Source organism: Serinus canaria, chromosome Z (genome assembly GCF_022539315.1).
Source record: "Serinus canaria isolate serCan28SL12 chromosome Z, serCan2020, whole genome shotgun sequence".
Lineage (NCBI taxonomy): Eukaryota > Metazoa > Chordata > Aves > Passeriformes > Fringillidae > Serinus > Serinus canaria.
This window is the reverse complement of record NC_066343.1, coordinates 13,130,057-13,144,894: the sequence shown is the minus strand read 5'-3', so window position 1 is coordinate 13,144,894 and position 14,838 is coordinate 13,130,057. Positions and strand designations below refer to the sequence as shown.

At 46.6% G+C, this 14,838-nt stretch overlaps 2 protein-coding genes across 3 annotated transcripts in view; one reads left to right on the top strand and one right to left on the bottom strand.

Moving 5' to 3' along the window:
• Positions 1-14,838, top strand: part of GRIN3A (glutamate ionotropic receptor NMDA type subunit 3A) — a 384,347-nt gene that overhangs the window by 294,965 nt on the left and 74,544 nt on the right. The window lies entirely within an intron of this gene.
• LOC127061056 (uncharacterized protein DDB_G0290301-like) lies at positions 7,301-8,614 on the bottom strand. 2 transcript variants are annotated; one of them, XM_050987075.1, is made up of 3 exons: positions 8,490-8,614; positions 8,274-8,408; positions 7,301-7,956 (listed from the first exon to the last, which is right to left on the bottom strand). In XM_050987075.1, exons 1-3 carry the CDS (start codon positions 8,589-8,591, stop codon positions 7,393-7,395), a joined length of 801 nt encoding a protein of 266 aa, XP_050843032.1. In that variant the 5' UTR covers positions 8,592-8,614; the 3' UTR covers positions 7,301-7,392. The 2 variants fall into 2 exon arrangements, with proteins under 2 accessions (XP_050843032.1, XP_050843031.1); XM_050987074.1 differs by having other exon boundaries at positions 8,274-8,606.

The window sequence follows — 14,838 nt, the reverse complement described above, 5'->3', positions numbered from 1 at the left end:
AGATACAGGCCTCCAGCTGTTCCTAGAAATCAGCAGAGTTCCAGCCAAATGGTTCTGTAGCACTAAGTGCAGTTTCTTTGCCCAGATCAGAGCCTTGCTCAGCTGAAAAAGCAGAAAGATCAGCAAGGAGTTCCCAAAGGCCCATGACATCGTTTTTATTCTGCTCATCTTGTCTAAGTGTGCAGCTAAATGTGTGTTTGCAGTTGAGCTGATGATAGGAAAAAAAGAAAGAGGCTTATGACAGAGCCATGGCATTCCACAAGAGGAATCACTGGTGTGCATTTCATAAATCTCTCTCAATCCTAGAAAAGTAATGAGTACCCTATAAACAACACCAAAGGACATTAAATCAAAAGTTAGAAAAGAAGCATTTTTGTATTTGGTATATGAATAATTAGAAACACAAAAGTGTGAAGATATGAATGTGTGTTTTCATAAAAATAATGAAATTGTAGACAAAAAATATGTGTCCTGAATTACAATATAAAGACAGGTAGAAGTGTACTTGAATTAGCTCTTTTTACATTGATGGAGTTTTTTCCTTGTGAAGAGGAGCTAGGGTATTGCTGAAGAAAAGTGACATAATCAGGACGGGGCAGCGTGCCATGCTCCATGCAGACGGCTGCCAGGGGCTGCCCAAAGAGCGCCCTGCTGCAGCCAGAGCCCTCCTGGCCTGGGGCCCGGGAGCAAAGGGCCAGAGCAGCCACCTCCTCCTGGTCCTGACCCTGCCACCAGTCCCTGCTGCTGCTGCTGCTGAGGGAAAGGGAACCAAAGGCCATCGGTAGGGAACACCAGGGCAGCGCTGACGTAGCCTATCCTGCCCTGCCCTGCCTTCAGCGCCCTGCAGAGTCACGTGGCATCCTGGGCAAGGAGCAGCAGCTGGCGTGTGCTTGTGGGGCTCCTGAGAGCTGGAGTGTAGCTGGGAAAAGATGCCCCAGCCCTGGCCCTGCCCTCTCCAAGCTGTGGCAGCAGTGCAGACTGTCTCTGCACAACCACCTCCAGTGCCCACAGTCCACTGGCCCTTGCCTGCCCAGGGGACGCCCTCCCTCAGGGTGCCACAGCCACATGGCCACACTTGGGGGAACAAGTGAGCACAGCTTGGCCAGAAGAGGAGGTCACCTTTGCTTCCCAAAGTCACTTGGCGAGAGGTCAAGTACTTGTCCATTGCTGGATGGGGAGTTACGATCCATCCCTATGGACAGGCTTCGTAGAGGTTCTTTTAGATTGATTTCAGGGTGCAAAAAACCAACACGGTACAAGAGGGGGTTTGCAAATTAATAAGCACAATGAATTTTATTGAAACAACCACAGTAAAAATGCGTTGGGGAGAAATTTGGGGGGAAAAGGGAAAAATAAGGAAAAATAAAGGAAGGGAAAGAAAAAGGGAGGGTTAGAGCTACCAAAACGTGTGAATGGCGGAGGTCCTTCGTTTTCCAGCCGAAGAGGTTCACCAGTTCACGTCCGGGGAGATCTCAGAGATGCAGTCCATCTGGACTCCAATTATACACTTTTCGATGAGGGGGAAGGGGATTATTTTGAAACCAAATCTATTGTATAGAAAGAATGGTATTTGGAAAGGGGGTATACACAGTCCACCTTGCAATGGACGAAGGCCATTATCTTCGTGGTTCAGTGCCCGCACCTGCAGTCATCCACCTTGCTTTGGTCAGCTCGCCTCCCCCCCATGCACCTCCCCCGGGCTGGTGGCTCCAGTCCTTGGAAAGTGTGAGGGAGGGCTTTTCTCACATGGGGATTTCTCGGGGTCTTCTCTGGTGGAGAGATTTCTGTCATCTCGGCTTGTCTGTCACGGTGGTTGTAGATGAACGAGAGGAGTCTTCTGTGGGAGACCACCCAAAAACTCAGGGAGGAAAAGTCCAGCCCGGCCAAGAGGTGGGACGGTTTCCAAGATTATTGTTGTGAAAAGAACACAGTGCCTTGAGCTCAGTGTAGCGTGCAGGGAACTGCACCTGTGGAAACAGCAACTTAGCAACACTTTCAGGTCATGAAACCCCCTAGCTTGGCGTGTCCACTGTGGCTAGGAAAGGGACAAAGGGGTCTTCTGAGTGATCTCTCAATGACAGTTGTGAGGCAGATGAGGGATATTTCAGACAGACTCTCACACAGGGCCATGGCAGGCCCTTGCTTGGGATCAACACCGCTCTTGACTACTTGTTCCTTGTCATACCTCTGTGCACATTGCAACTGTGCCCTCAGCTCAAAGCAGGTGTCCCTGCATGACACCAGCACCATTTTTGGGGTGCTGGCAGTCACTCAAAGCAGCCCCACACCCCACATCCCTGGAACGCTGCACCTGACCAAGAATATACTGACCCAGCTTGACAGAGCCATTGGTTCTGAGAAGGATGTTGCAGCTCTTCACATCTCAGTGGATCACGTGGTTCAAGTGAAGAAAATCCAGTCCTTGCAGGCACTGAGAGAGAAAACAGAAACAGGAGGGCAAAAAATAAGTGATGGGATTTCATCACACAAGAAAAGAAACAAAGAATCTAAAAGATTCCCTTTCTAGGCGAATGGGGAGTAATGGCAGAACACAGTGTCACTGAGAGGAAGAGCTTGCTGCTCCAACACTTGCAGAGGACCTTTCTGAGGAAATGCATGTCAGCTTTTGAAAGAGCAACAGCACCTGCTCTTGTAGACTGTCCACTTGTCACGATCCGTCCTTGCGGACGGGTTTCTTGATGGTTTGTAGGGAATCTCAGGGTGCAAAAAAACCTGACATGGTACAAGGGGGGGTTTGCAATGATAATCAAAACAAATGCACCTTTATTGAATGACCACAGCAAAAATGTGATACAGGGATTAAGGGAGAGAAAAAAAAAAAGATAGAGAGAGAGAGAGAGAAAGAGGGGAATATAACTACCAAACGTAGAGTCAAAGTCCTTAGAACCAGTCCAGTTGAGGATCTGCCTGTTATGTTGGGGAGATCTCAGAGATGCAGTCCATCTGGACTCCTATTATACACTTTTAGATAGGCGGGAAGAAGGATTATTTCAAAACTGAATCTATTGTAAAAAGAATGGTATTTGGAAAAAGGGTACACACAGTCCATATCTCGGTGGGCGAGGGCCATTGTTTTTGTGGTCCAATGCCCGCACCTGCAACATCCATCTTGCTTTGGTCAGCTTGCCTCCCCCTGCGCACCTCCCCCAGGCTGGCAGCTTCTGTCCCAGTCCTTGGGAAGTGTGAGAGAGACCTTTTCACATGGGGATTTCATGTCTCGTTTTTTTTCTCTGGTGGAGAAGCTTCTGTCATCTCAGTTGTCTGTCACGGTGGTTGCAAACGAGCAGGAGGGGTCTTCTGTGGGGGACCACCCAAAACTCAGGAGAAGTTCAGCCAGGCCAAGAGGTGGGACAGCTTCCAAGGTTATGTTGCAAAGGCTATTGTTGCAAAAAGGGCACAGTGCCCCCTTCTTCTCATTGGGCTCAGTGTAGCATGCAGAAAACACCTGTGAAAACAGTAACTTAGCAATGCTCTCAGGCCTCAGGGCCTTCATGTAACTCCTCCTACAAATCCAGAGATCTTAGGACAAGGGGGTCTTCTGAGTGGTCTCTCAATGACAGTTGTGAGGCAAATTGAAGGATATTTCAGACAGATTCTCACACCCCTGCAAACCAGCCAGGATGACTGCTGCTGCAGAGGCTGCACTCAAAAGCAAACAGCATTTTGCCAATGGAGAGTGAGAACATCCTTCTCTGAAAGGAACCGCTGCCCTCCATGCTATCCTTCTGGCAGCTGAGGAGGACAAAGTCCCAAGTGTATTCTGCAGACTGGTGCCAGTCTGTGCTTCTTGTGCCTTTTCAGCACAGCTCTACCCAAAGCTCCAGCCACAGCTCCCATCCACCAGATGGGAAAGCCCTTGAGTGCAGCAGAGTCTGCAGGGACTGTTGACATTTACCTCTCCTCCTGTGTCATTGTCGAGTGCTCTAACCACAAGTCCAAAACTTCTGGAAACAAAACAGAAGCAGAGAAAGGAGAAGCTATTTAGCTCCTGCACTGAAAGCCAGCCCATACAGAAGATCTCTGCTGTAAATGTCAAAAACCTGCAGGATGCAGGAGGACTTTGCCAGAAGGCAGATGATGCATTTTCTTCTCAAGTGCAAGGGCACTGGGCCTGTTCCTGAAGTGCTGGGGTTCAACTTCGAATGGGAGTTTATTCTTTCCTCTTGCATTTCACTTTCTAAATGGTATGGTTCCTATCCTGACCATAGAGTGTTTCCTTCTGCGAACCCGGGAAAGAAAATATTCCTGGGAACTGGTATCTCACAGCTTTGAATAGGGGGTAGGTTGCTCCTTCAGGCAAGCAAGTTTCTTTATTTCTCATTGATGGGGCAGTATGATTTTGAGACACCAAAAAATGCTAAAGAAATTAACATAGAGCTTTTCAACACTTGAGAGACAAGGAAATCTTCCAGGTCCTGTTCCTTGATGCAGGCAAGACCTCAGCAACATGGAGATGTCGTTGACAATGTCTTCTGAGCACACTCACAAATTCTGAGTAGCACTGAGAGATGGGACAATCTATTCCCAGTGTGTGAACATGTTTGCAGCTGGCCTGACTTCACACTGGATAGACATTCCACCAGAAAAACACCTGGCCCATGGTTGTGCAGGAGTAACTGTGGTTGGACTCACCCACTGCCAATATGTTCCAGTTCAGTGAATTTCAGCACAGGGTTTTCCATGTTTACCATTCTCCCTGAGGGAAACAAAATGCAAGATGCTGACTTTAAAGCAGAGATCCCAGCTTCCAGGAGATACAAAAGGGGGCTCCACTGTATAGGGCTCTGAGCCCTTTTGAGTCAGCTGGGTACAACAACAACAACAAACCAGCAACAAGACAGGCAGCCCTGCAGCGCAGAAACCTGGCACAGAGACTGATTTTGTACCATCCTTTGAAGAGTTCTCTTGACAGGAAACAAAGCACCAGTACATGCATTCCCAGGAGAGGAGGACATCTTCTCAGCAGTTTGCCTTGTAAACCAGAGCAGCTCATGCTATTACTGATCCCAATGGGACTTTCAGCATCAGGACCCTCACCTGTTTATGAGCAGGCTGAGCTCGAAGATGCCCCTCTCCCAGCTAAGGAAGTCTCCAGCCTCTGCAGTCCCACCAGCCCTCAGGGGCAGGGCAGCCAGCACAACAAGGCTGGCTAAGCCCAAGCAGGAGCACTGACAAACAGTGGGAAGAAGCCACAGCCTGCCTGAGCCCCATACAAGCTGTTGCCCCCATTCAGGACACAACAGGATGGGCTTTGAGATCAGCCACACCGGGGTGCAGATCAGTGCCCTTTTTGTCCCAACAGGTGATGGAAGACACAGAATCCACTGGGCTCTGGTCTCAGCCCCACCAGGTCTTATCTGAGAGCACAGCACTGGCAGCTCTTACAGGCAAGAAGCAGATTCATTGGGTTGTGCTGCAGAATCACAAAGGACTTGATGTGTTTTCCTAGAGACTGATCTGAGCAGGGCTTGGGCCAATGGGTAGGATTCTAACAGTCATGGGAAAGAGTGGGAATCAGGTATGAAAAATTGGCACGGATCCGAGGAATATACTGTGGGTGGGCTGGAGGCTCTCTCCTGGGAAATGCCTGCAGTACAGTTTTATCTGATCAAGCCACTTGGATGTGTCTCTTGGACACATCTTGATAAGCACAAAACTAGGATATTAAATACAGAAATTTTATAAAAGTATCTGGTTTTCCTTTGGGGGCACATGGAAAACACCTTGTGCTCTCTATTTCTCCTGTAACCTGATGTTCTTTCAAAGTAGCTCTTACTGACAAAAATATACCATTCTTATGAAAATAAACTGTAGATATAGTAGTGGTAACAGTAACAGTCATAAAAATGACATCAGCAAGACGTGGGGCAGAAGGGCTCCTTCAGGATGGAGAAAAACTAACTCCGCCAAAAAAACCACCACAAATCAACAACAAAATAAAAACAAAGCAAAACAAAACTACCAATACCAAAGCCAAAAACAAAACCCCACAAAAGCAAAACCAAAACAACAAAACCAAAACAAAAACAAACACGCCAAAACAAAACAAACCAACCAACCAACCAAACAAACAAACAAACAAAACTCAACAAAAAAGGCCCAACCAAAAAGACAAAACTCCAAAGCCAGTCAATTTCTGTGAAGTTTTTTTGCTCTGATGACTGGTTAGAAGACAAAAGTATAAGGAGAATTTAGGAAGCTAAAAATTCTGTTCAGTTTGGCCATGAGCACACAGGACTTGCCTAGATCATTTGCAAGGTCACAGCCTTCTGCTGGTGGAAGAACAATCCCTGCTTCAGCCTTTAGCAGAGAGGGAAGCTCAGGCAAAGCCAAGCCTGTCCCAGGTGCCCTCAGAGGCAGCAGGAAAACCCAGAGCGCTCTCTCGCTGCCTTGGAGCACAGCACTTCCTCTGGGGAGTCCTAAATGGCCCTGTGACACCAAACTCAGGACGAGCATTTGGTACAGCTATGCTGACAGCTGCACACAACACCCTGTCCCTCAGACAAGAAATACACCCGACGTACCCAGTATCTCCAGGTACTTCTCCTCAATCTCCTCTTTTGGAGCAGGCATGCTGCTGACAGCACTGGAGATGAACAAACTGCCCGAGCTCAATTTCCCAGGTTCAACAGAACAGATTCCTTCAGGTAATGCAGCTGCGGCAGCAGCTTTAGCGCCAGAGCCCATGTAGATGTGTTAGCGTTCAGGAACACATAATCACGAGAAATGATTATATGCAGGTGCTTTTATTGAAGAGCTCAGGGTGTCAGGGGTACAAACCCAAATCTGACTCCCACATTGGTTTGGGATGGATATGCTTTTGTATTCTATCATTATATAACTTTCATGTTAATTATCAAACTTACATTGTTCTATAGTATACATAGATTTCAGCCAAGCATAGCCACCTTAGACTAGGAACATACAGTTTCTCATTGTTCTTCTTATGATTATACAATAATTATTTTAATTACTACTACTTACGCAGGTAAAACACAAGGCTTACATTTCAGAGTTTATCTTAGCATTTTCCAGGGCGCCACTATCAGATGTGGTCAACCTGCAGCACTTCTGGTGGGGACGGTTCCTGTGCCTCACTCCAGCCTTGGGACTCTTCACTGCCAGACATTTGCTGGAAGACTTCACTGTCTGCCTGGTGAGATGTCAACACTTGCACCTGAAATCAAACAGAACAAAGCAGTCAGAGACTACAGCTTGTCCCTGAAGCTAGGAGTCACTGACTGTGAGGAAAGGGAAAGAACAGATTGACAAGGGATACAGACAGTTTGTTTCAATCCTCCATCTGGGTCACCATGTTCCCCTGTAAAAACACTTGGAGAAACAACGAGAGCAGGAACAGGCCAGCAGGGATTATTTTGGATGAGTGCTGGCCAGAAGGCCAAAGGAAAGTCCCACTATCCAGGGCAGCAGTGGAGATTCAGCACACCAGGAAATGTCCTTCAGAGTGACCGTGATACACACTACAGCAGGATGGCACTGAGAGGCATCACCCCCCTCCCTGCTGCTCTGCCCTGGAAAGGCAAGAAGGGCAGAAACCACCAGTTTGCTGACTGCAGTGGCTATCCCTCTTTCACTCACTTGCTTTTCTAGAGCCTGAGGGAGGCGATTAGCTTTCTCTCTGATGATTTTCATTTCTTCCTCCAGCCTCTTCTCCAATGCTTTGATCCTAATGTGAGCTTTCTGGAACTCTGTGTCCAGCTGTTGCTTCATATTCTCTAATAAACAAGTGAGAGGATGTTTCGTAAGTGGAGTGGCTGCCACTCTTTCACTTACCTGGTTTTGTTGATCGCCCCTCTGCTGATGGAGATTGAACGCCTCTTGAATTTTTCTCATGTCATCCTTGTTCCTCCTCTTCACTACCCTGATGGCACTCTGAGCTTCGGGCAGCTCTGCCTGTGGCTCTGCCTTGTTGTTCTGTACACACAAGTGCAGAGCAAGTGACTGGGAGCTGCCATCAGGCTTAGCTTTTTTCCTCCTGCAGCCTCCAAATCACATTTATTCAGCCACTTCTTTCCGCTTCCCTATCCACATCTACTTTCCGCTTCCCTATCCACATCTACTTTCAGTGTAACCCTCCTGTCCTTGTGATGTTCTCTGCATATTCCAAGGCTCTGTGCTTCTAGTCCCTGTGGGACTCCTGGCCTTCTCAGAGCTTGTGTTTATTTCCCAAGAGCTCTGATTTATGCCCCTCCTCCTGTCCTTCCCTCTGTCACCTGGCCACTCAGGCTTACCTGGCCATTCTCCTGTGGCTCTTCCACCTGCTGCCTGAGCTGCTCTTCCTGCTCTTGGGCTGGGAACAGCTCTGCCTGAGTCTGGCATGGCATTTCTGATGAAGCAGTCTGCTCCTTCTCTTTCTCTAGAAGGAGCTGCACAGAAAGCAAGAGAAGATGGGTTTCAACTTCCCATATGACCTTTGTGGGCCAAGACTCAAAGACTAATGGGCTCACACATTCCCAAAGCACTGTGCTGCTGCTCTGCTGGGTCATTCTCTGCCTGTGCCAGGGAGGCACAGATTCCAAAGTGACCCTGGCCCTACAATCAGGGGCCATCTGGGACTGAAGCTCCAACAGCCTCTCAGACAGCTGACAGGGAAGGTGCGGCATTTCTCAAGGCTCTGGTGAGGGCCTCCCTCTGCCTTTGCCATGTCCTGTTTGTCTTTCAGTAGTGACTGACACCAAGCCCTGTCACAACAGCTCCATCCTGGCCTGTGGCTTCCTGGGTGAGCTCACTCCTTGTGAGAGACACTTCTGGAGTTCAAGTTCACTTCAGGCCTACACCAGCATTCCGGCCTTCCTGACATCTACACTCTTGTTAGAAACTCTGGTCATTCAGGAGATAAGGATGTGTGCAAAGATCTTCTGATGGAGGTCAGAGAGCCTCTATGGCCACCTCAGCATATGGAGGAGGACCTAGGTGTTTCTTCTCCCTCTTTTGCCAACTGAGAATTCTGACCAGCAGTAACAGAGACTCTCCTAATGCCCCATTAATGAATGCACTTACACACCCCTGGGGATGCCAGGTGTCCTGCAATGCATGGCATGTATGACCAGAGTCACCAAACAGCACCTAAACATGGAATTGTTCCACTTCACTTGGACAGGCAGAAAATGAAAGAATTATCTGGAGACTTCAGAGTAGAAGAGCTGGAGGATGAAATCAGCTCTGAGAAGAAAAAACCACCATATCTGGAGGGGGAAACATCTCTGCCTGCCCAGAATTGGTCAATGGAAGGTGTCTCTAATCCTTTCCTGAAAGTGGTGCTTTAGGTGAGCTTTGCACCTCCAACTGCTTTGGACCAGAGCCAGTAAGACTCAGTTATGTAAATGTTGCACAGGATGTCAGAGATAGAAACATAGATAGATAGATAGATAGATAGATAGATAGATAGATAGATAGATAGATAGATAGACAGACAGACAGACAGACAGACAGACAGACAGACAGACAGATAGATAGATAGATAGATAGATAGATAGATAGATAGATAGATAGATAGATAGATAGATAGATAGATATAGAAAGATAGACATATATATTTCACTCTTTTAATTTTTCTTTACTGTCCTTTCTGTTGCTGCACACATCCACACTTGGTAGCCATTGCCCTGATCAGCAGCAATCCTGAGATTGCTCTCCTGTTGCTTCAATAAACCACACTCTTGGGGAATCTGGAGCCTGTAGGTCCTTATAGAATGCCACTGTACTCAGAGCATTGCACTGGGAACTGCACACTGTGTGTCTGTGCTGGAGGACATTCTCCTCTTGGACTTGACACCACTGATGGTGCTGAAGTGGCTGTAGTCAGAAGTACAGCCCAGCCCCTCCCAGCTCCTCTAATAACTGAGAACCAGCTGGAATGCAAGGACATTGATTTCCTGCTCAATTCCCAAACGCCATGCCTACTGATTCCCTGGCCTGCAAAAGGGCACGGGCACTGTTAACCTGAAACTTATGTGCAAGGCCCTACTGGCTGGCCTGGCACCAGAACAGCTCTTCTGAACCAACATCCTTGCCCCAAACTGTGTTCTCATGCAAAACTACAGCATCCTCCAGAAGTGACACCTTGGAAATTAAAATTCAAAAAATTCAGAAGCAGTCCCAGTACTGGAAACGAGCAGGAAATAATGAGGAAAAGCACCTTAATTGAGAGAAAAAGAAAATGAACAAGGCTCCTCTGCCAGGAAAACCAAAAAATAACAAAAAATAACCCAGGGGGAAAATGTCACTTCTGCAAGTGGCAAAAGTATTTGGTTGCAGTGATGGGATGCTTCAGGTGACCTGTAGTGGGCAAGGGAAAATGAACCAGATGCTGTCAGAAAACTGACTGGGCTACTGAATTCCACAGAACAACTCAACCCAAACAGAGATGATTTTCCATTTCACAAAATCTCTGCAGGAGACACATTTCATTCACACAGCCAGCAAAGATCAGTACAATGTTTTTGGTTGTGCCTACACTTGGGCCTGTTTAGCCATTAAATGATTACAAATATGATCATGAAAATGCAAATTGTTCTTTAACATTCAATGCTCCTCTACTACCAAACTCATAAAACTGCTTTTAAATCTCTCCCTTAGGTACTTTTTTTTAATTAAATCAGTTGCATCCACTAATTCTCATTAACTTGCTGGAAACAGTGTCCCAGGAAAGCTTTCCAAAATCCCCCTGAGCTGTGGCACTTCTATTGTAGAAGAGCACAGCAGGGCTCAGCAGCAGACACTCACTGCTTTAGAGTTTGCACTTCCTTGCAAAAGGAATCACTATTTTAGCACTCAGTAAAATGACAAGTTATGACTGTCAAATCCTTTGGTGACAAAATTTAGAAAGAAAGAAGCTTTCCCTGAATTCTGGGAACAACTGCAGAGTTTTTAGAAGGCCCTCCAAGAAGGTCTCCCAGTCTGACATTTTCAAAGCTGTCTCGCTTGTCCCAGCAAACTGAGGAAATGACAGACTCTGCTGCCACAGACTCTCCCATGGATGGAAGAGAATCCCTGCAGGTTCCCTTGCAAATTCTGCCCCTGTGGCTACAGACACCCCCTTTTTAGCTGAGCGTCTTGACAGCAGCTTCACCAAACCAGTGGCATCCTAATGCTCTTCCTGTTTCTAAATCAGAAACTCAGGCACTAAGAAAGAGCAGGAAGACATACAAAAGCCAGGTTGGGTTACACCTTAACCTAAGTAGAAGGGAAACCTCTACTTACGTGCAAAGTGAGTCACATAATAGATGGAAAAAGAAATGCCATATGCAGCAAAAGCTGCAGTAGCAAGATGATGAATCATTGTAGCACTGCTGAGCAAGTTTGCTCCAACAGTAGGAAAAACAAGGCTCCTGTCAGTGTGCAGCTGCACACTGACAAATGCCTCAAGCGGGAGGATGCTCCTGCTCTGAGCAAGCTCTAGGGCTGCTCTGACACTCAGGCCTTCCGTGCACCAAGGCAACCTTCTGATGTCACGACGACGACATGGCAACCATGCTCTGACATCACAAAGCAAACCCTCTATGCTGGTCTGTGAATTTATGCAAAGCAGTAACCAACCTTTCTACAGCAAACACAAAAGAGCCTGAGAAGTTCTCCTCTGTCACAAAGCAGCACAAATTCCCCTCATGGGCCAAACCCTGTTCTTCAGGGGATCCAAGAGTAACTCCAAGAGTGCCCCAAGCACTTACAGCCTGTACCCCTACTGAGCACTCAGATGGGACACAAGCAAAGGAAAGCAGACCAAGAAAATGGCCCACAGCATTGCACATGTGAGAATCAACTCTCACTTTTAAAATTTTAAAAGTTTATTAAACCTTATCAAAGGACTGAATAAGGAAAGATTGCAGCATTGAGAGTCTCTATGACTAGCAGCCACATGTCCATCTACAAAAAGGATGCTCTGCCTCTTATACCCTTAGCCCCTTCCAAAAGTTTTGTCAGTCAGCTCTTTCTCTGCTGTCCATTGCTGGAGATTACTTTCTTGCATCTTCATTGGAGGTCAGCTGTTGTTACACCCAGCCTCCTGGTCACAAGACAGCCCTCCCCAAATGCCCTGACTACCAAGGCTATTACAAGGGGGAGGGGAAAGAGGACTATGGGAGGATATATTACAATACCATCACTACACAGTTGAACATCCACATCATATCTACTTCTTAATTGTCAGAGCCAACTATTACATTACTCGTCTAGAACACACAGAACCACGAGAGAAGTCACTGTTGGCATAACAGCTGAAATCATTCCTAACAAATCTCCACACATATTTGCACATTTCTTGGACATGCCCAGGGCTCCGGTGCATGTACATCTCTGCCTTTATTCCCCTTTGGAAGCAGTCAAACTGGCAGCATCTGCCCGCCAGCAGCAGTTGCTCCAGGCTGGGAATGCGACTGGCGGTGCTGATTTCCAGAGGCTTCTGTGTCCTGGGGGAAGCCAAGGCAGGAGCGGTTGAACGGTGCTGGCGCTGCTGCTGCTCTGTGCCAGAGAGCCCCGGCTGGGCAGGGCACGGTGCCCACTGCGCTGCGGGCTCTTTCTCCTGCCAGAGCTGGGTACACCTGGGAACTAGACATGGCATCTTGTGGGGATAACAAGGTGTTTGTGGGGCTGGTTTTGCAGTGCAGGTAGGCCTGTAGATCAGCCAAAAAGGAATGTTTGCCTTGCTTTAGCCAAGTCAGCAAGCTCAGGCACCATATGTTTGACCAATTCAAGCCCAGACAAACCCTTTGGGACCTGTCTGGTCAGTGTGCCAGAGCCAGCCAAGGAGTGGCAATACCCAGTCGTGACAAATATTGGTGTGAGGCTGCCAGCGAGACCAATCCCATAACCAGCTGGCATCACTGGGCCCCTGATCTTCTTAAAGCACCTTCTGAACCTCAAGAATTGGAATTCTTGGTTCACTGGTAGTGGAATTTTGTGCTGCGTTTCAGTACCAGGGAGATCCACAGGTAAATGTTACACCTCATCATCCTGAGTACAGAAACTCAAGTCTGTGCTGCAATTATACCACCCCAGTGCCACCTGAGGGTGAAAATGCTGACGAGTAGATGACCTAGAGGAGACCCCACAACATTTACCAAAATGATATTGGCCCATTTGTGGACATAGAGCCTGGCAGGTCTTCCCCTCAAAAATTAAAAGTGGTCCATGTAGCATCATACAACTCACTGTGATAGCACCTATTGTTAAAAAAGTCATCAAGAGAAAACAGGAAAAAGATGATTGCCCATCAGTTTAAGGAAAACTGTAATAGCAATTTTAGACCCAAGGGCCCTGCAAAATGAGTTACATCAACTTTATTTCTACATCAACTTGCCTCAGGTGTGCAATTGAAACCATTGTACCGATTGGGGTGTTGGCTGAATAAAGAAGACAGTGATACTTCCTTTGCAATTAGTGACATGATGACTGATGTTAATGCTGTCAGACATACAACCTTAAAGAACAGAGCAGCAATTGATTTTCTTTTACTGGCACATGGACATGGTTGTGAGGAATTTGAAGGATTGCGGTCCATGAACCTCTCTGACCACTCTGAATCCATCCTCAAAAGCAAACAAAAGCTGAAAGATTTGACAGCTCAAATTGAAGAAGATGGTGGGTCATGGTTAAAGGATTTGTTCCAAGGATGGAGCTTTGAACCTTGTCTAAGGGAACTTGGTAAAATGGGTCTCTAGGTAGTGGGTGTTTTGTGGTGATACTAGCAGTAATACCTTGCATACTTTGATGTGTGCAACAAATTATCACTGGCCGAGGGTCTATATACAAACCACAAATCGGATGGGACTGCTGTGGAACGTGCCTTGATCTGTTTTACTTCTCAGCATCAGTCTCATTACATGGTTCTGACAATGGGAAGATGCCATCCTCACATCCCAGGCAGCAGACAAAGAACTTCATGTTGCAAGTTACTTTATAACTTTTTTGAAAATTTACACAAAGCAGAAGCATATTGACAGTGGTTCCATCCAAACGCTATAAGCACATGTATTTGTGGTTAAAACAACGCTTGCTTACTTAGAATACAATACTTGCTTGTAAGCCTTAAAACACAATGCACAGAGCTCCATTATTAAGCTTCAAACTTCCTAATATCTTGTTAGATAAACTTTTCTGCAGCTTAGGGAGTTATCCTAGACAAGCATTCATGCACAGACCATTTTCTATCTGTCCTTGCTTTTCTACTTTTTCAATAGTTTTTCTGCTGACCTATCTCATGGCTACTGCTTAGCTCTAACCACAATTCTGCTGTCTCTGAGGCTTGCCTTTCGCAGCTTTCCCAAAACCATCTGATTTTGTGGATTCCCACAACAAATGATGGACAAAACTGTCAGAGAAGTTTTTATCACACAAGAGAGAGACGTAGGAAATGGATTCACAGAGAGTTCTGAAAATCTCAGAGAGATGCTGGATGATGGTATAGACATGGAGGAAGGTTTTGAATTAAGACCTTGGAAGAGGCAAGGCTTTTTGGAACAATGACTTGTAATTGCTCTCAGACATGACTTATTCCCTTTGAACTGACTGGACTTTCACAGCATTAAAATTGCTGTGCTGTAATATAGCAAGGCTTAATGGGAGCAAAAAGGATGCTTTAAACAAGTAATAGGCAGGTACACTATAGTAAAGCTATAAAATGCAAGGCAGTTAATGAATGACACAGTTAGAAATGTTTCTTTTTAGTTGTACTGAGAGCAGGAAAGACACAGAAAAGAGGTGGAAAAAATTGGCATCATGTTACTGCTGGTATCATCCTGGAGGAAAATCTCTTGGGTTTCTTAAGGTCACAGCGTTCCAAAAACTGGGAAAACTGCT